We start from the raw sequence: 21,527 nt of genomic DNA, 5'->3' as shown, positions 1-21,527 counted from the left end.
TCCTTAAATTATTATTTATGTGAGCAAACACAACAAAAAAAAATTAATTTTTAAAATCAATTTAATAAGCTGAATTTTTTGTTAAACCTCTCGAACACATTACATTTTAAAAGCAGACAATGTCATTCAACCATTCATAAGAAAAATTAATTGAAATATAAAATAATATTATTAAATATTAAACCATTAAAGTCATTGTTTAAAACTAGAAAATTAAATAGTCAATGAATATTGAAAGAAAAGACAAGTAGCCCTTGAAATCTTAAAAGCATAAGTCTTCACAATGCCCTCTAACATCCCACACTCGCTCCACAAATCACATATTACCTGAAAAATATTTTATTTTGAAAAGATCAGACTTTGAAAAGTCTCAGTAAGATTCACACAGCTAATCAAAGATAGTATACATATGCATCATCACCAAAGTACAATATTCAACATCAAAAGGACAGATAAACGATTTAATAGAAAATTCATGCATTCATGATTCTAAAAATATAGACAAGCATGATATAACAATGTCAAGCATACATCACTGCATTCAAATTGAAATAGGGCATTCAATAATATGCATGAATCCACATAATCATATGAACATAAATAAAAGTATAGAAATGTAAAGTGAGCAAGTATTTTATGTTTCACTCGATTACCAAATGCCTATCGGGTATGCGTAGGACCAACACGAAATAGACTAGACTACTCGGGTGTTTATTATGCCATATATTTTAATTTTTTTAATAACTAACTGAGTCGTCTCTCTTAGGACCGAAGTCAAGCCGTGAGAGGTAGCGACGTGATAAAAAAGAATCTATTCAGGGGCGTGGTTTCATGCCACAATGATGATCATGATTACTCACTTCCGCAGAAATACCAGGAACATGTCTGCCTAGGATATAAGAGACAATGTTGTTCTCCCTAAATTTTCTGGGCTGGAAGACCGTTGATGCATTGCTCCTTACAGCATAATAAAAAAGAATAGGGCTCAAAGAGTTTCATACCGCCTACCATCTCTAAGGTAGATCACCAACCATTCTGGTTCAGCATATCTTGGTAAATGTAAGGCCCCAAAAATACCAATTTGAAAATCCTTGAAATTTAGAATTTTTTTTAAGGTTGCGCAAAGCAAAAAAATCAAAAGGGAAAACTAGTTCAAAATCTTTGAGTGGGTTCCAGGCCAAGAAGTTTAGCAAATATAAAATTACAAAATGAACCTTCCATTACAAAATGAGACAATAAGATATACATTTTTTTTTACAAAATGTCTCTCACATTGGGACATTCTCCCAAAAAAAGAATACCAGAATCACAAAAGTTTAGAAGTGTGGGTCAAATCCTCGCAACTCATCGACCCCCATCGCACCACCTGTCAATCACCTGCACCCCATAAAACGGAGTCAATACTCTTGTGAGCTGGTGAGATAAAATCCATAACTTGCTATTTTATGAAAAATATAAGCAAAGCTAGCATGAATTGCAATTATCAACATAATTAACCATCTATGAAAAACACAAGTAAATCTAACATGATGGAGCAGTTACAAACATTTGCATGAAAACTAATACATCTACAATCATGGTTGAGCATGTTTACAACTAAGCAGTGTGAAACATTAACAACAATAAATATCCTATCTAGGCAGTGTTTATATTACTGAACATGATGTATACAACTGAGCATATAAGTAAACTAGCAAAAGTACTCAACTAGTAAGAAAGTGGTCAGTTTAATTATTTTGTCTTGATTACTCCATCGGGTATGCGAAGGAAAACCCTGCATCTGTGAAAAATACCATCGACGTTTATTATTCTATTGAGTGTGATAATCGGGTTACCTACAGACCAAGTAAACTTCATTCGAGTGACCCATGGCTGAGAAAAATATCGCATAGGCAACAGATTGCAATCTACACTACTGCAGTAGCTAAGAAAACCTTAGCAGGTAACCTCGACCTCCCTAACTCCTAGTGACTAGAGGTCAAAGGACGCCTTTGCTCCTTAAATTACAACACTGGAATATCATACACATAATAGGTAATTCACAACCGTGTCGAGTAGTGCACGTGATGTATCATAGTCAATCATGTTGTAATAAAATTTTATTGAGTTTGAATTATGCCATTTCAACAAAACATAAGTGCGACTAATTTGGTTTGCCAAATAGCTGCCCAAAGTGTGCTATTAGTACAGCTATAACAGTAGCTTGAATGTTGCCTAAAGGAGCCAAACTACAGGGAATACAGTAGCATGGCATGTGCACCAAGAAGGTGCCAAGTGCACAGAAAACGCAACAAACTATATGCTGCCCTACATTCAAGGTGTGCAGGAAAAAAACAACCCATGTAATGCTGCCAGCAAGTGCGCTTCTCCAAAAAAATGGCAGCAAGTGAAGTGCTGCCATGCCTGCTAAAACCATAGGTTAAATGTCGCAAGCAGGGTGCTGCTACGAGACTTGCCATTGTTGAAATTTGCAGCAACCAATGTGTTGGCATAAGAATTTTGTCCTCAAAATTTAATATCAAATAATCAAACCTGCTAAATTCAAAATAGAAATCATTATGCTCCTACTATGCAATAACTCATTTTTAAACCTTCTATGATTCCTTAAATAAGTTATGCCTCATAATTTAAAACATGTATATTTCATAACATGAAACATCTTTAGCTCATAAACATGTTTAGATTTTTTTCTATTGGTGTCCATATTTAGCATCTAAGTATAAATTTGAAAAAACATAGAAATTAAATTTTTCAGAAATAATTTATTAACAATACACAAAAATAACAAAATAAAAAAAAGAATATACTCACAGCGATGTTAGTCAGTTAAACGAGTTTTAAGCCAATCTTTCCCTTCTGCTCTGATACCAGGTTGTAATGCCCCAAATTTTGTATCCCAAAAATCATAATTTTTTTTGAAATATTTTAATAAAATTACCTCAAAAAAATTCAAACGAGATAAAAACTTGGCGTGTTACTTCTCGATAACATTCATTTTTCACATATACATCAAACTTAAAAATTATCCATTGATAAATCAAATAAATGTCTATTACATTTGAAATTTAATATTAACAATCTATTTTAAAATTTAAATCAGGGTTTTGAGCATTCTAAAATACTCTCAGTCCAAAACACTTGACAGTTGGGAAAGGCTTGGCTCGATACCCGTCGCAACCTTCTGCCATCGCATGTGAGATCACTCGCTACCTGAAAACATAAAAATTCATAGGGTCAGACAAACATGTTTTAGTAGGGTAAAGCTATTCAGAACACATAAATTATAACTAATAAACATGAATTACTACGGTTTCTCATACATCAACAAGATTAAATGCAACACAAATATAAACATGAATTTCTAATATAATATTCAATTATGCATTCACGCAATGACCTTCAGTTAATCATCCACACAAACATGAGCAAACTTAAATATACATGAACAGTTAAAACGCATGTACTGCAGAATTCGAACTGTATACATAAGTGACTTTAACATCTTTAATTAAGTTTTTTTTTAAATGATGCAAGTTATGCTTATCTAAATGCACAATCAATTAATGATACATTTCTTATCCCTGTGGCTACAAACACAAGCAGTAATCATCGATCAAGACCACAGTGCAGGCGGTGTTTTCAAATAAGGGTGGCTTTGGCCTGGCCGAGCACCATTCACCAGTATCGAGTGAGAGACGCCAAAAACGAAAGAAGTTTTCGCACTACTATACCGATGCATCGAACTTTACTCATAAGATTTTGTATCATCATGTCGAGGGTTCCCCTATCTTCATGGCTAGGAAGGAGCAACCTTTTGTACTCAATTTGATACCCACGAAGCCAAACTAGTACCATTTACCTTCTCTTAGTAAGTATCAATCTTTTAGTGTCACATATTTAAACTTTCAAGTTAATTACTTTACATGCAACACTCACATAAGAATCCACTTAAGGGATTCAGCCTCTTCAAGGCCCATGAATGCACATTTTGAAACATATGTTTTCAGTATCATTGCACATGCCTTTCTTTCATTTCAAACTTAATCACATCTGCAACATAAAACATTGAGTTTCTTTACATCTAAATGCATCCAATCATTCACATCATCATCATCATGTACATGACAGTCATATGAAAATAAATTACAGCATGCAAAGTTCATTAACAATTCGCATTTAGCTTTAGCCTCGGTAATATCGCAAATGTTTAGTTCATCTCAATTTTAAGCCCACATAAATTAATGAAACAATGAATTTCTTCTTGCAGCTAAATACATCCAATATTTCAATCTTTAACCGCAAATATATGTCAGTATTATATCAAAAAAAGTCAGCATACATAATCACTTAATATTCGCATCAATTCGCAAAACCAATACTTCAGTCTACTTATTCGTCAAGGTCCGCAAAGGCATATTTGTGACTTAGCACATCAATCAAATCGTGCCTCAGTAGTAAACACTTAAGTTCCCTGCAACAAACTCATATTGAACAATCCACAACAGTACACAATAAATTCGCAAGGGCACGCATACGAACATAGGAGATACGCAAGCATTCGGTAGCTGGATAGTAAATTGATTCCAAACTTGCAAAAGCACAACTCTATCCAACTATTACAGAGGCTACAGAAAATTTTACAATCGTTGGTCAAAAATGAATTTTTCATAGTTTGTAGAAAATTTTTTCAACTTTCCTATGATATAAACCGTTTGTAAAAATTCATCCGGACGAGAGAGTTACGAATAATTTAGTGAAGACCTGTACTTTTTTATTCTGACTCACATAACAGTGCTCAATCCATGAAGAGAGCTCAAAATTTTATAGATGTTAAATTTTGTTAGCTTTTCAACTTAATAAATCGTTCATTAAAACTCCTCCAAACAAGGAAGATACGAGTGATTTATCAGTCGGATGTCAAGCCAAAAATATGTATTAACGGGTATATGCATTTGGGTGGACCCAAAACAGGCCACCCGAATTCATATTTCATAATTTTCTTACAAGAGCACGTTAAGAAAAAAAATTAAAACATGACTACACAACTTTAGACTAATCTACAATTGACAAATTTTGTTTTCGCAACCATTAGGCCAAAAAATAGACCAGTCTCCCAGAAACCTATTTTCTCAAAAATAGTTTCGTTAAATTTTTCAATGACACGTATAAAACACATAATTTTTTCATGACATGAAATAATAAATCATGCTAATCATCACCATGCATTCACATGAATATCCACTACAATTCCAAACTAAAAATTTCATGACAACAATCAGATATGATATGAATATTTCAAAATTTACAAAATTTATTTATGAGAAAACTGATAGCCTGAAACACATTTTTCTATGACAAAAGTAATGGAAAATCATGCTACTATTTATAGTACATTCACGTGAACATAATTTACTATTTTTAACGAAAATTTGCAAAAAAACAACTAAGTAATACATGTATTTCCTAAATTTTACAGATTTTATTTTTGAGAAAATCGATAGCATGCATATATGTTTTTTTTTTATTTTTAATTAAAAAATTCAGCTACTTTTGGGGTGAATCTATTTCTTCTAGGAGAGATCGAAATCAACCTCTTTCCATTAGGTTCAAAATAAATTTTCTTCGTAAACTTCTTTTTAATTGTTTTTTTCAAAGTCCGAATCGGGTCCTCAAACCTGATTTTGGGAAAATCGATTTTTAGAGGGGGATTTCTTTTGAAAACCCTCCCCATCTTATATTTCGACAAGCCTAAGCCAAACCCACGTCTGGGAGGCATGGTTTAGGGTTTGTCTTTATGAAAAATCAAAGGAACTCGTGCCTACGAGTTCTGATTTATGTGTCAAGAGTTAAACCCCTACCTCTTTGGCGAGACCCATGTGTGATGACCATGCCAACAAGCTCCTTCCAGTCCTCACATATACGTGGGTATCCTTCTTGTTGGGCCAAGGAAGGATGCACAAGGAATTCGTACGAGAAAAGGGAATTAAGGAGCAAAAGGAAAAAAATAGCAAAAAACCTAAGAGAGACAAATAGGGGGGGGGGGGATCCTATGCCTTTATAAGACTTGGGTGTTAGGTCAAGGGCTGGGTTATTCTTAGCCCTTGATCTTCCCCAAACCTTTCTTTTCATTCTTTTAATACTTCTATTTTTTTCTTTATTTTAATTCATCTTTCTTTCTTCTTTTATTAGTACTTTATTAGCTTAGTTTAATATATATATATATATATATATATATATATATATATAATTCATATTAGACTTAATATCGTATAATAAATATAAGAGGAGATATGGGCTGGTCGACAGCCTCCTTGGGGGTTTCAACCTTTCCATATTAATATGCAAGCAAGTTTGACTTGTTTTTTTTTTTCTTTCTTTCCTTTGTGCGCATTCCTTGTTTTTTTTTTTCTTCCTTTCTTTTTAACATTCAACCCATCCTAGAAATATCTAAGATAGGACGTCCTCCCCTCCTTGGGAGGTCTTCCCTTACGCATTTAAAAAGTATTGACTTTTCTACTCCTGTATTATTTTTTTGATAAGTTTTAAAAACTTTTGATTTTATGGTAATATTTTCATTTTAACCTTTTTTTTTAGTTGGAAGGGAGTGTCACATGGGATGGGATGGCCCACCTATGGACTCCTACAATTTTATTAAATTTAGTTAAATTAAAAGTTCCACTAAATAAATTCCTAATTAATTCATTTGAAATTAAAATTCAATTCTTTCAAAACTAAAGGTTGGAATTAAGTGAAATGACACTAAATGAAATTAAATTAGGTTCAAAGGTAATTTCATATCGTCTTATTAAAATTTGAATATACATTAGTTATTTACATATTTTTCTTTTCTAAAGATTTTTTAATTCTTCAAAAATAGTTTCTAAAAAATGGAATTCACTAGGGTCAATGAGACCCTTGGGCGTGTGAGTGTATTTCATACACTTAAAACTTTTTTCTAAGTCTTTCATGACCCTTGGTATATCACTTAGTAATAATTCTCATTTTTAATTTATCTAAATTTTTTAATTTATTTTCTAAAAAATATTGTTTTCTCTAAAATGAACTTCGAAAGCGATTTACACCAGGGTGGGCATGACCCGTTGTCGTTTTAAGTATTTTATTTTATTTTATTGTAAATTAGATCTCAACTCATGAATGTAAATTCAAAATTATTCAATTTACATTACATACATATCAAATTATCATAAATTCATCTAAAATCATATTCGACTTTATTTCGATGAAATTTATCAAATATTTTATTAAATTCTATCTTTTTCATAAATTCGATTCTGAATGCAAATTTTACTTAAATCAACTTTAATTTTTCATAAGATATTTCTTATAATTCATCTTAGACTAATTTACATTTTAACACTTCTTTCTCATAAAATTCATTATTAATATTATTTTATTCATTAAAAATACCCTTAAAATTTTGCAGGTATTACCTTTAAATTCAATTTAGAATTCCAAATTCACTGCCAACAAAAATCCTAACTATTATATAATTCAAACTTGAATTGACATTCAACAAAGTCTTGATTTAGACTCGAATCTAGTTATAATATTCAAGACATATTTATCAAATCAAAATTTAAATCCAAATTTGAATTCCCAAATCGAAATCCAAATTGATAAAACTTCATAAATTGAAATCAAAATTTAATAAGACTCCAAATTGAAATGCACACTTAATTTGAATCCTTGCTAATATTGAAACTCAAATTATATTCTTTTTAAGTTTAGCTTAAATCCAGATTAAATCTGACTAAAATCAAAACCCTGATTCTGAATAAATTCTCAACTTGAAATTTGTTCTGAATCCTAATTAATGTTCGAATTATAATTTAATTTTTATCTTAATTTTGAATAATATTTTAGCCATAATTCATTGTTATTTCTCGCAAAATTCAGCTACTTTTGGGAGTGAATCTATTTCTTCTAGGGGAGATTGAAATCAACATGTTTCCATTAGGTTCAAAATAAAAAAATTTATAAACTTTTTTTAATTATTTTTGTCAAAGTCCAAATTGGGTCCTCAATCCTAATTTTGGAAAAATCAATTTTTAGAAGAGGTTTTCTTTCGAAAACCCTCCCCATCTTATATTTCGACAACCCTAAGCCAAACCCATGTGTAGAAGGCATGATTTAGGATCTGTCCTTATGAAAAATCAAAGAAACTCGTGCCTATGAGTTCTGATTTGTGTAGAGAATTGAACCCCTACCTCTTTGGCAAAAACACTCCTATGCTTGTGAATCCGAACTTCAAGCACGAACCAACCGACCAACAAATGTGATGACCGTGCCAACAAACTCCTTCCAGTCCGCACATATACATGGGTATCCTCCTTGTTGGGCCAAGAAAAGATGCACAAGGAATTTGTATGGGAGAAAGTAAGGAAGAGAAGGGATTTAAGGAACAAGAAGGAAAAAATAGCAAAAAAAACAGGAGAGGCAAATAAGTGTGGGGGGGGGGGTGAGCCCCTTCTTTGCCATTATAGGCCTTGGGTGTTAGGTCAAGGGCTGGGTTAATCTCAGCCATTGATCTTTTCCAAGCCTTTCTTTTTATTCTTCTAATATTTCTACTTTCACTTTTTTAAAAAAAATTTGTTATTGGTATTTTATTAGCTTAATTTAGAATAGCTATTACATGTATATAATTCATATTAGACTTAGAGTATGGTATAGTAAATATAAGGGGGGATATTGGTTGATCGATACCCCCATTGGGGATTTCAACCTTTTCATATTAATACGCAAGCAAGTTTGACTTGTTATTTTTTTTTCTTAAGTATTTTTTTTTCTTTCTTTCCTTTTTGCACTTTCCTTGTTTCTTTTTCTACATTTCTTTTTAACATTCAGTCCATCCTAAAAATATCTAGGATGTGACGTCCTCCCCCCATCGAGAGGTCTTCCCTTAGGCATTTAGAAACATTTAACTTTTCTACTCATGTATTATTTTTTTAGTAAGTTTTAAAAACTTTTGAGTTTATAAGTTAGATTTTCATTTTAACTTTTTTTTTTTAAGTTTGAAGGGAGTGCCACATAGGATGAGATGGCCCACCTATGGACTCCTACAATTTTATTAAATTTAGTTAAATTAAAAGTTTCATTCCACTAAATAAATTCTTAATTAATTTATTTGAAATTAAAATTCAATTCTTTCAAAACTAAAGTATGAAATTAAGTGAAATGATACTAAATGAAATTAAATTAGGTTCAAAGGTAAATGCACATCGTCTTATTAAAATTCGAATATACGTTAGTTATTTACATATTTTTCTTTTCTAAGGATTTTTTAATTCTTCAGAAATAGTTTCTAAAAAAATAGAATTCACTAGGGTCAATGAGACCCTTGGGGGTGTGAGTGTATTTCATGTACTTAAATTTTTTTTTCTAAGTCTTTCATGACCCATGGTATATCACTTAGTAAGAATTATCATTTTTAATTTATCTAAATTTTTTAATTTATTTTCTAAAAAATATTGTTTTCTCTAAAATAAACTTCGAAAGCGATTTACACCAGGGTGGGCATGACCCGTTGTCGTTTTAAGTATTTTATTTTATTTTATTGTAAATTAGATCTCAACTCATGAATGTAAATTCAAAATTATTCAATTTACATTACATACATATCAAATTATCATAAATTCATCTAAAATCATATTCGACTTTATTTCGATGAAATTTATCAAATATTTTATTAAATTCTATCTTTTTCATAAATTCGATTCTGAATGCAAATTTTACTTAAATCAACTTTAATTTTTCATAAGATATTTCTTATAATTCATCTAAGACTAATTTACATTTTTACACTTCTTTCTCATAAAATTCATTATTAATATTATTTTATTCATTAAAAATACCCTTAAAATTTTGCAGGTATTACCTTTAAATTCAATTTAGAATTCCAAATTCACTGCCAACAAAAATCCTAACTATTATATAATTCAAACTTGAATTGACATTCAACAAAGTCTTGATTTAGACTCGAATCTAGTTATAATATTCAAGACATATTTATCAAATCAAAATTTAAATCCAAATTTGAATTCCCAAATCGAAATCCAAATTGATAAAACTTCATAAATTGAAATCAAAATTTAATAAGACTCCAAATTGAAATGCACACTTAATTTGAATCCTTGCTAATATTGAAACTCAAATTATATTCTTTTTAAGTTTAGCTTAAATCCAGATTAAATCTGACTAAAATCAAAACCCTGATTCTAAATAAATTCTCAACTTGAAATTTGTTATGAATCCTAATTAATGTTCGAATTATAATTTAATTTTTATCTTAATTTTGAATAATATTTTAGCCATAATTCATTGTTATTTCTCGCAAAATTCAGCTACTTTTGGGAGTGAATCTATTTCTTCTAGGGGAGATTGAAATCAACATGTTTCCATTAGGTTCAAAATAAAAAAATTTATAAACTTTTTTTAATTATTTTTGTCAAAGTCCAAATTGGGTCCTCAAACCTAATTTTGGGAAAATCAATTTTTAGAAGAGGTTTTCTTTCGAAAACTCTCCCCATCTTATATTTCGACAACCCTAAGCCAAACCCATGTGTAGAAGGCATGATTTAGGATCTGTCCTTATGAAAAATCAAAGAAACTCGTGCCGATGAGTTCTGATTTGTGTAGAGAATTGAACCCCTACCTCTTTGGCAAAAACACTCCTATGCTTGTGAATCCGAACTTCAAGCACGAACCAACCGACCAACAAATGTGATGACCGTGCCAACAAGCTCCTTCCAGTCCGCACATATACATGGGTATCCTCCTTGTTGGGCCAAGAAAAGATGCACAAGGAATTTGTATGGGAGAAAGTAAGGAAGAGAAGGGATTTAAGGAACAAGAAGGAAAAAATAGCAAAAAAAACAGGAGAGGCAAATAAGTGTGTGGGGGGGGGGGGGTGAGCCCCTTCTTTGCCATTATAGGCCTTGGGTGTTAGGTCAAGGGCTGGGTTAATCTCAACCATTGATCTTTTCCAAGCCTTTCTTTTTATTCTTCTAATATTTCTACTTTCACTTTTTTAAAAAAAAAATGTTATTGGTATTTTATTAGCTTAATTTAGAATAGCTATTACATGTATATAATTCATATTAGACTTAGAGTATGGTATAGTAAATATAAGGGGGGATATTGGTTGATCGATACCCCCATTGGGGATTTCAACCTTTTCATATTAATACGCAAGCAAGTTTGACTTGTTATTTTTTTTTCTTAAGTATTTTTTTTTCTTTCTTTCCTTTTTGCACTTTCCTTGTTTCTTTTTCTACGTTTCTTTTTAACATTCAGTCCATCCTAAAAATATCTAGGATGTGACGTCCTCCCCCCATCGAGAGGTCTTCCCTTAGGCATTTAGAAACATTTAACTTTTCTACTCATGTATTATTTTTTTAGTAAGTTTTAAAAACTTTTGAGTTTAAAGTTAGATTTTCATTTTAACTTTTTTTTTTTAAGTTTGAAGGGAGTGCCACATAGGATGAGATGGCCCACCTATGGACTCCTACAATTTTATTAAATTTAGTTAAATTAAAAGTTTCATTCCACTAAATAAATTCTTAATTAATTTATTTGAAATTAAAATTCAATTCTTTCAAAACTAAAGTATGAAATTAAGTGAAATGATACTAAATGAAATTAAATTAGGTTCAAAGGTAAATGCACATCGTCTTATTAAAATTCGAATATACATTAGTTATTTACATATTTTTCTTTTCTAAGGATTTTTTAATTCTTCAGAAATAGTTTCTAAAAAAATAGAATTCACTAGGGTCAATGAGACCCTTGGGGGGTGTGAGTGTATTTCATGTACTTAAATTTTTTTTCTAAGTCTTTCATGACCCATGGTATATCACTTAGTAAGAATTATCATTTTTAATTTATCTAAATTTTTTAATTTATTTTCTAAAAAATATTGTTTTCTCTAAAATAAACTTCGAAAGCGATTTACACCAGGGTGGGCATGACCCGTTGTCGTTTTAAGTATTTTATTTTATTTTATTGTAAATTAGATCTCAACTCATGAATGTAAATTCAAAATTATTCAATTTACATTACATACATATCAAATTATCATAAATCCGTCTAAAATCCTATTAGACTTTATTTTGATAAAATTTATCAAATATTTTATTAAATTCTATCTTTTTCATAAATTCGATTCTGAATGCAAATTTTACTTAAATCAACTTGAATCAACTTTAATTTTTCATAAGATATTTCTTATAATTCATCTTAGACTAATTTAAATTTTTACACTTGTTTCTCGTAAAAATTATTATTAATATTATTTTATCCATTAAAAATACCCTTAAAAATTCACAGGTATTACCTTTAAATTCAATTTAGAATTTCAAATTTACTTTCAACAAAAATCTTAACTATTATATAAATCAAAATTGAATTGACATTCAACAAAATCTTGATTTAGACTCGAATCTAATTATAATATTCAAGACATATTTATTAAATCAAAATTTAAATCCAAATTTGATCCAAATTCGAATTTCCTACCTAATGTCAAAATTTAAATCAAATTTAAAAAAAATGAAAAATTAAGATATAATTAAAGCAAAATCGATTCATCACTTAAACTCAGCATAATGCAATTATCATGATCTTCTAAACATTGTATTCCCAATGTTTTTCTTTGATTTTGGAATTTTAATTTTTAAAATTATTGAAGACATTGACATTTCTTTAAAAGCAATTTTTTTTTCAAAATATTGTCACACTATCCCTGCCACAAGATTTATGGCACTGAAAGGTGAGCTGCAGCCTCTGCAATACAGTGCCTCAATTTATCCCAATTTTTCAGTCAAGTAGGGAGATCCAACCAGCATCACAAAGAACTCAATGCCTATAAGTTTTGGTGTCCCTTTGACTTGTTTTTCCTTCTCCAGGTTTTTGCACATATGAGTGCCAAAAAAAAGTTTTACAACTTCAAGGTAAATCAATTTTTATGCAATGTTTAGGAGCCGAAGATGAGAAGGGAGGAATTTAATGAATGTTTAATTAATACCACTTACCCCCACTAGTGTTTGGGAACCCGATTTGAGAGATGAGAATGGTGTTAGAGCATAGAATAGAGTGGATATTGCAACATATGTGATTTTTGTTTATTTTAACTTATATAACTGATATATAAAATTGTGTTTGAATGTATTATAATATCGCACATTCATTGCAAGTATGTTATTTTCTACCAAACTTTCACGAATCTGACCCATTTTATAAGGTTTCTATATGCAACTGCAAAAGGAATGCAAAATAATTAAGCATCATCGAGAGCCAATTTTTTTCTTTTTTGAAAATAATTTTTAAAAAATAATTATTGTTATCAAAATACTTTTGATATATGTTTTAAATTATTGAGACTGAATTAAATCTTAATGTTATTCACGTCTTAATTCGGTTATAATAATTGATTGTATTCTAACCCGCCCAAAATGTTTAACCCCAAAAAAAATTTGTTTCTGCCAATTTAAAATGAAAAAAATAAATACATTTTAAAGCTAAAATTTTGAGGCTTACAGATATAAGCCATTTATATATGACAACTAAAGCCTTATCACCCATTTTATCCACTCCACTCTCATCACTCCCTTCATCTCCCTCCAACACCGGCTCCCAAACAAAGCCTTAACCTCATGGCACTCCTCTGTAACAGATTACATAGAACCATAAAAAAACCACAAAACATAGAAAAATACTGTATGAAAACTGCGAGCTGTCTTCACTGTTTCGAGCAGCAATTTTCCGTGCTTTGTGTGGGCTGAGTGCTTAACAAAGTAGTAGGGGCCAAGTACTGGAGCTGCTCTCACGAACAGCTACCAGGGTATCATCTAATGCCACAGCCAAAACTAGGAGTCCACTCAATATAAGGGGAAAAGCGTAGAAGCTTGCATGCATCAGGATAGTTAACATTTCACCAATTCTTATCATTGCAAACACAGCTAAAAAAGATCATCTCAAAGCCTGAAAAACCGCACAAGGATGGCTTAAGAGGGCAATCTTTCAAGTTAATGGAAATTCAGAAACATGGTTTACAACACCATAAGAACTTTCACACAATTGTTTGATAAACAGAGAGACAAATCAACTAATTTGAAAAGAGTAGTGCAATACCAACAGCTACAAAGTTGTCGGCAACCATCGCATGAAAGAACTCATTTGCGTCAAAGGCGTCTCACTGGGGTCCCGCAAACTTTCCCATCATCTTAGCAATGACGGGTGCTACCTTGGGGTTTGATTGGTGCTTTGCGATGTTAGCTGGATTTGACATTACTGCAATATAACAGGGAACATAAATCTGCATGAGAACTAGCATCATTACTGATTTCGAACAAATGCATAAAAGATGAAATAAACCACTTGGTGTACCAGCATTGTGAAAAGGGAAGCTAAAGGTGACAATCCATGACAAAAACAAACAAATCCTGCAAGCTGGGATCCCCAATTATCAGGACAACTCAAATCAAATGCAAAACAAGGTAAAGAGGAAAAGAATCATCCACCTCCTTTGTGCTACAACTATGTTTCAGTTTCAAATAGAATATAAACAGGTCAGACTGGAATGGATATAATCATATTCAAATTAATTGGATTTCATTGAATAGGCCATATAGCGAATCCGGATTCACTTGGGGTATATTCAACTTGGGTGTACATTAACATATAATCAGGTCATATTGTCGAGCTCAGATTTGGATTCAAATGTAAGAATGCTAAAACAGAATACATGTCCAATTATCAATTGGATCTGCTTTTTTTTTTTCACGGACGCCATCCGGGCAGACTCACATTTGGTCAACCCAAACATCTTACATCTCTAGTTTCAAACTGAATTTGATATCAACGGAAGAGAAGAGTTTCTGAAGTAGAAATGAAAATACAATCAATGTAGTGACCACCAAGACATCCAAAGTCACCATTCATAAACTAAGATTAATCAAAGATGAACAAATGTTCCTAGTCAGCTCAATAATGTGAACTACATGTTACATCCACAATGGATCCTTGCACGAAATCAACACTCCAATAATAATACAGATAGCTATATGTTTATAAGGGATTTGAAATGATAATGAAAAAACAAACTAATACAACAGGTGCAGGATGTTCCCCAAGCTTAGAGCAGCCACAGGTCCATGCTGTTAGTGAACAGATATATAAAAGAGTAATATCTTATGCATATGTGCATAAGCCCAAAGTATTGCAAAATCCACGAGGGCTGAACTGTATGCAATACCAAGGCAGACATACATGCAAATACACAACATTATGCAAGGGTCTCAGTCTAGATAGTATATATGTACCTATACATAGAAAACAATTGAAACACATGCTTCCCAGCTCTCATCATTCCCAAATAAGATAGAAGCGTGTGACAACATGGAAGTGCACTCATACATGAAATGCAGTTTATAAAAACATTTAACAAGCACTCTTTCTATAGTTCCAAACCATGTAGGTAAGATTCTTGGTCAAAATTCACATGAACTTCCGTGTGCATCCACATAAGTATGAGACTTCTAAAACTGCACATCATACATGGGCATTCAAACAACAAAAGAAAAGAAATAAACTAATACTTGAGCACATAAAAAGACACCCAGAATAAACACCAAAAAATAGATGCATAGACTTGATAGAATAATTCTATAGATGCATCACTGCAAAGGAGCATAGTTGTGTGTTCGTGTATATATGCATGCAAGAGAGAGAGAGAGAGAGTCTGTTTTTTTTTTTGTTAGGGTTCGAGAGCCTTGGATAAATGATGGTGCAACTTTATCATCCAGATTTCTAATACAAAGGCAATTTCTAACATCTTTGAAACAGTTACATCTTCCAAGATATCAATGGAATACCAAATTACTTTCTCCTCTTCACTTTTTAAAGTAAATCAAATATTCTATTCCTTTTTTAAAAATTATCAATGTTGGTCAGAAAATGATTATTTAAAGTCTTCCAAACAAGTCATTGTACAGTTCGTGCCTTCAAGTCTGTGTGCAAATGCAGATGTTCTCCTAAGCAATCCCACTGGTATTCCGAAGACAGTCATTAAACACTAAACAACTCGAACAATGATGAGCATGGGAAAAGCTGATTATTAAGGTAGTTATACCCTTAACGCATTTATAAGCCAATAAAAGACAATATACATTTTTATCCCACCTGCCTTTATTTCACACAATCTCTCAGGCTCAGCTAATTTAGGCAGCACTTGGGATACAATTAGTAGCAGAGTTGTCAGTCGAGGAAGCGGGAGCGAAAAGCGATTTGGGAAGCGGAAGCGGAAGCGGGAAGCAAGGCACTTATAAAATTTTATAAAGCGGAAAGCACAGGACAACTTAAAAGCAAACCGAGAATCGTATCAAAAGCTACAAGGGAAGCGAACCGGAAGCAAAGAGGAAACGAAGAGGGAAGCGAACCGGAAGCAAAGAGAAAACGAAGAGGAATCGAGTTTTTCCAATATTAGGTAAAAAAATTGTTAAAGGCTCCAAGCTCCTCCAAAAAAAGAAAATTCACTTCCTGATATTGAGAAGCGAGTGGGAAGCGAGCGGGGGAAGCGAGTGAGGAGCGAAATGGAAAGCATGCTTTTCCCATAATGAGAAGCGCACTTCCATCTAAAAGGGTCGCTTCCCCGTGCATTTCGGAAGCGAAGCATTTCACGCTTCCCCGAGTCCTATAGTGTTTCCAGTAACCCTGATTAATAGCCTAAAATAACCACAGGTCACAGCAGTTTCTACCATGGAATAGGGATATCACCTATTTCAGATTTAGCTCCCTCAAGCACAAAAAAACGAAACTGACCCTAAAACAGAATGAACAAATTTTAATATATCGCAACTGCTGGCCATTAAAATGTACCAAACAGTATCCTTAAGCCAGCTAGAGTGAAAAATGCATTTCAAAACAAGGAAAATAGAAACTGATACCATCTTGGAGAGCAGCCATGATCTCTGGGTCTTTAAATGCAGCCATCAGCTCAGGGTCCTACACACAAAAATCGAACCCTCAATTAGCACCTAGAAATTAGATAATGAAGCAGCAGCACCAAAGCCAAATTCATATACAAGTCTAACAGTAGTATTTAACAGAATGTAGAACTGACATTTAAAATCTTGCTCATGTCAATATTCCCAGGCACTCCACCAGGCATGGCACCTGGGAAACCCCCTGGCATTCCCCCAGGAAATCCACCAGGCATGGCACCTGGGAAACCCCCTGGCATTCCCCCAGGAAATCCACCGGGCATGCCTCCAGGTGTTCGTCTAGCAGAAGGCTGCTCTTGCTTTTTAGCGTTTTCGTATGCAGCCTGCCAAAAATTTAAAATACCTCAATAATTCCCAAGGTAAATGACAAGGAAAATTTCCACAAATATAAGATCTATCAATTTAGTCACCTGTGCTTCAGCTCGACGACGCTGTTTCTCACACTCAAGCCTTTTTTGCTCCCTTTCTTTATGCAAGCGTTCATACTTCCGACGATGCTCTTCAATTTTATGAGCATTGGGTTCAACCTGCACTCCATCCATGCCATAGCCAAAAGGAACCATGATATTAAAAGTTGCACCCACATCAAAACTTCATGTTTATAATTTCTTCAGCATAGAGACTACCAAGTTATCCTAATCTAACTTTGAAGCTACACAAGTAGTAGCATATCCAACCACTAAAACTAGATGCTGCTTTACCTTCTTTAGCATTGCAGCAATCTCTTCATCATAGTCCAATTTTGAAGCAACATGCAGATCATTGGCTGCCTCTTCCCATTGACCAAGCATTGCACGTGCCATGCCATGAGATTTGTAGCCTTTTGCAGAATCAGGATTTATCTGAGGAAAAGTAAAAGGTACAGACAATCATGTGTTGACATGCTGAATAAAATGGAAAAAGAGACATCAATATTGCGCCATCAATGTGGGTGGAACCAGACAACAGCAACAGGTCAATCTGCCATAGGTTTTTTTCTTTCAAATACATAAACCAATAGACGGATATCATAAATTTACCTCCAAAGCTGCATTGGCATCTCGAATTGCAGCATTAGGTTTCTTCATTTTGATGTACACACCAGCTGTCCAGGGACATAAAATGTTTAGCAAAAAACTTTAGAGTAAGACAAACCAATATAGAACGTCATTTTGACAGTAAAGCAAAAAAATCTAAATGTAACCATAGAATCAGAAACCAGGCTCACCTCTAGTCGCATACATGATTGCTGATGTGGGGTTGGACAGAATAGCCTCTGTCAAATGCTCAATAGCTTCATCAAGCTTACCTGATAACAGTCAATGAAAAAAACATTAAGCCACTGAGCACCAAAATAAAGAAAAAAATCAGATTAGTGAAAAGACACAAAAGTACCTTCAGAAATTGCCTCCATGGCTTTTGCCTTTGACACTTGAGAAGCATCACGGCTTTCTTCAGTTACCTCAACAGATGGGTCTCCCATCTAGAAAAAAGGATAGCAGAAAAAACTAGTGAGAAACATCTTTGCACATAAGATAAGAACTTGTGTGTGTGCATGTGGTGTGGTTGTCTGGCAATGTGAGTGTGCATCTGATGTAAATTCTCAGAATGAGCTGTAAAGAATTTCAGGCCTATAATTAGGCTTTGTTATAGTTATTAGTTACCTTTTGAGGAGGATCCATGTCAGGTTCTACAGTTTCACCTTCTAGCTCAATGTCAGACTCAACTATTTCAGGTTCCTCTTCATCTAGTTGGTCATGAACATCATCTTCAAGGTCCTGCACCTCATCATCGCTTTCATCCAGAACTGGGCATTTCTGTTTTCCAGGTGATCAAAGAAAATTATAGCCCTTAGAGAACAAGTATAAAGATCTAATATCTAAATATTCTGTCGGGATACAACTCAGACAATGCATCTTAATAACTTAGTTCATAGCAAAGTAGGCTTGGAAAACAGAACCCACAGCCCAGAACAATCTATATTGACATAAATCATGATCATCAAGCTGTGTCCCAAACAAACAGAGTTGCCCTTGTGAGTCATGTTTCTCCATTCCTTCAAGTCTAGAGCTACAACCAGTGACACCTACAATCCACATTCCCACTCACAATCCCCCTCCAAGATAAAACTTATTTCCTAATTTTACTGATATCGATCCCGGAATAAAATCCAAAATAAGCTATAAACATACAACAAGAAGGCAGTTGTGAAAATAAATTAACAGTACAGCTTGTCAACCAAAGCTTTTTACAATGTCATGCTACAACAAGAATGAATTGAATCCAACATAGACTGGACTTACATGAAAAAGCCAACTCCGTCTAAATATGACGTCCTCACATATATGCACAACCAGCAAAGGGAAACCAAACCAAAGCTCTGTGTTCACCCTTTCATATCAACAACACTAGCAAAATGAGACAGGATTTTCATGGAAGAAGAGTAATTTTGAGTTAAAATATGACGAAATAGAGGACGAAGAGGGACCTGACAAGAACTCAGTCACCACCTAACAAAGAAATGAATTTAGTGATCTGGTCCCAGATAGACTCCACATTAGATAATCCAAGGGAAACACCCTCCCCCCCAATCACCGACCGCACATTGGCTGGCCTCTAGTTGGTAAAACCCTTGAGGTCCGCCCGGACCACCCGGGAGTACACCTAGTGGCAAGGGATGCCACCCATGGGTTTTGAACTTGTGACGTCCCGTCAACTTGGTGACATTCACAAGACGCCCCTACCAGATGAGTGGAGCCCTTGTAAGCAAAGGGGGTGCAACACGAGGACTTCCCAGTTGGTCACCCATCCCAGTACCACATTGTGCTATCACTATTAAGATGAACTAAATGTAACTAATAGGAACTTCACACTTGAAAAATGCAATGAATATGCACATGATATATATGCTATCATATTGCATTTGAGCCGGACAGAAAAAGTTGGTGCATTTCTTCCCCCATCCCATGGTATTCATGAGCGTAAATTTTCAAGCAGGCACACATAAACACAACAAATTTATATGCCCTTGATGTTCTGTACAAAGGTCCAAAATTACACTTGTATGAAGCTCAATTATGATACCATCATCAGGAGTGTGGGAGTTGACAGGAAGGCTCCTCAATCAACTCGAGCTGGGTGTTTTAATGCCCGTCCAACCAAGAGTCCCTAACTATACAAACAATGATTTCATAAGTTTGATTCATTTATTGCATAATAAAATACCAGCTTCTACATAGTATACTCCAAAAGTAGTTCACAGGTGAAATGCCGCAGCCCTTGAAGGAGTAAATGCCAAGTAACAGAAAAAATAATATGATAAAATTCAGTTAATACTTGCATCTTCTAGCCAGTTTTCAATGAAAACCAACTCTAAAGCGGTGCTTAGATTCATCAGTTGTACAGGAAAGTAGCATAAACCGGGAAATTGCATTGCACTCCACAATGCAATCACGGAACTTATCTTACTTTTTTGAATTAAGTCTGCTGAAATCAAACGCCCCGTAACCATCTACCTTCCACCGTGGAAAGTCATAACCACCACTCTATCTATTTCTTTCTCTTACAACAACCTCCATATTTTCCTTCAAAGTGCATGACCCTCACACTGGCAAATTACAGAATTTCCTGACCTCTCACGATGCATTTACCCCATGACAACAATGTACTAATATGAACGCATAATGATCATATATAAGATAACTTAAGGTGAGCACAGTGGATTCCTCGACGCCACTGATTGTTCACTAGATTCGCTATCAGCCACAATTTCCTGATAAAGTTTACATCTACAATATCAAAACAACTATCATGATCGATTTTCTAACTAGGAGGATATTCAATACCCACAATTCAAAATAACAAAACACACCATTCCCATAGGACCACACAGTAGCTATTGATATAGAGGGATCTATTACATAGCATCCACAATACCCATCTTTTACATTTTGCTGTTAATACAAAACAACTAGTCCATTCTCTCTAAGAGCCACCAATCACAACCACATCAATAGACCAAAACAAATTGAAGCAATACAATAGGAAAACACAAGGAAAGGAGGAACTCACTTCACTGTGTGGCTTGGGAGACTCTACATTCCCGTATGCAGCAGCAGGGAGTTTGGCCCCTAGGCTGATGAAGAAACCCACCACCCAAAAACAGAAGAAAACAGAATGAAACCCAGAATGGGGAATCAGATTTAGAGACAAAAGAGACAAAGAGAGAGAGGGAGAGAGATGGTGGGTGCACATCAAATTTTGGTGGGGATGGGGGTTCGTTTCAGGAGTCGATGATTACCTCTCGAGGTATTCTCTGAAGAAGGCAATAGAAGGGTCGCTAAGAATGGAAGGAGTGGCCGTGCACTGCTCTATGAACAGCTTCAGCTGCTTCACCTTCGCCGCATCCATCTCAATGCTTTCTCTCTCCAGAAGGACAAGAATAAAGCCAACGCCTTTGTGGGTTTTGGTGTGGCTTTTCTTGAAAAGGGAGGGAGAGGAGGGCTTTGCAGATGCCAACGTTGGGTGGGG

General features: G+C 33.8%; 1 protein-coding gene across 3 annotated transcripts; it reads right to left on the bottom strand.

The window, feature by feature from the left end:
* Positions 1 to 289: 289 nt before the first annotated feature.
* Positions 290 to 21,527, bottom strand: LOC149845417 (FAM10 family protein At4g22670-like). Of its 3 annotated transcripts, none has more exons than XR_016430442.1 (12): positions 21,298 to 21,527; positions 21,069 to 21,132; positions 18,662 to 18,814; positions 18,393 to 18,480; positions 18,226 to 18,306; positions 18,038 to 18,102; positions 17,720 to 17,860; positions 17,429 to 17,545; positions 17,138 to 17,341; positions 16,962 to 17,019; positions 14,149 to 14,307; positions 290 to 327 (listed from the first exon to the last, which is right to left on the bottom strand). XR_016430442.1 is itself a non-coding variant. In XM_089997614.1 (11 exons), exons 1-11 carry the CDS (start codon positions 21,405 to 21,407, stop codon positions 14,210 to 14,212), a joined length of 1,179 nt encoding a protein of 392 aa, XP_089853740.1. In that variant the 5' UTR covers positions 21,408 to 21,527; the 3' UTR covers positions 13,937 to 14,209. The 3 variants fall into 3 exon arrangements, 1 of the variants encoding a protein (XP_089853740.1); XR_016430441.1 differs by lacking the exon at positions 290 to 327 and adding an exon at positions 3,127 to 3,210; XM_089997614.1 differs by lacking the exon at positions 290 to 327 and having other exon boundaries at positions 13,937 to 14,307.

Source organism: Nuphar pumila, chromosome 2 (assembly GCF_984573655.1).
Source record: "Nuphar pumila chromosome 2, dmNupPumi1.hap1.1, whole genome shotgun sequence".
NCBI lineage: Eukaryota > Viridiplantae > Streptophyta > Magnoliopsida > Nymphaeales > Nymphaeaceae > Nuphar > Nuphar pumila.
The sequence above is the reverse complement of the archived record's forward strand: the minus strand, read 5'-3'. Positions and strand labels throughout refer to the sequence as shown.

What these genes read in the sequence shown, in the direction of transcription:
- LOC149845417 (XM_089997614.1), bottom strand. Translation starts at nt 21,407, where the DNA reads ATGGATGCGGCGAAGGTGAAGCAGCTGAAGCTGTTCATAGAGCAGTGC. An exon ending in AATCATGTATGCGACTAGAG is followed by an intron (nt 18,103 to 18,225) that starts GTGAGCCTGGTT and finishes GTCCCTGGACAG; the next exon opens with CTGGTGTGTACATCAAAATG. An exon ending in ACATGAGCAAGATTTTAAAT is followed by an intron (nt 17,020 to 17,137) that starts GTCAGTTCTACA and finishes TTTTGTGTGTAG; the next exon opens with GACCCTGAGCTGATGGCTGC.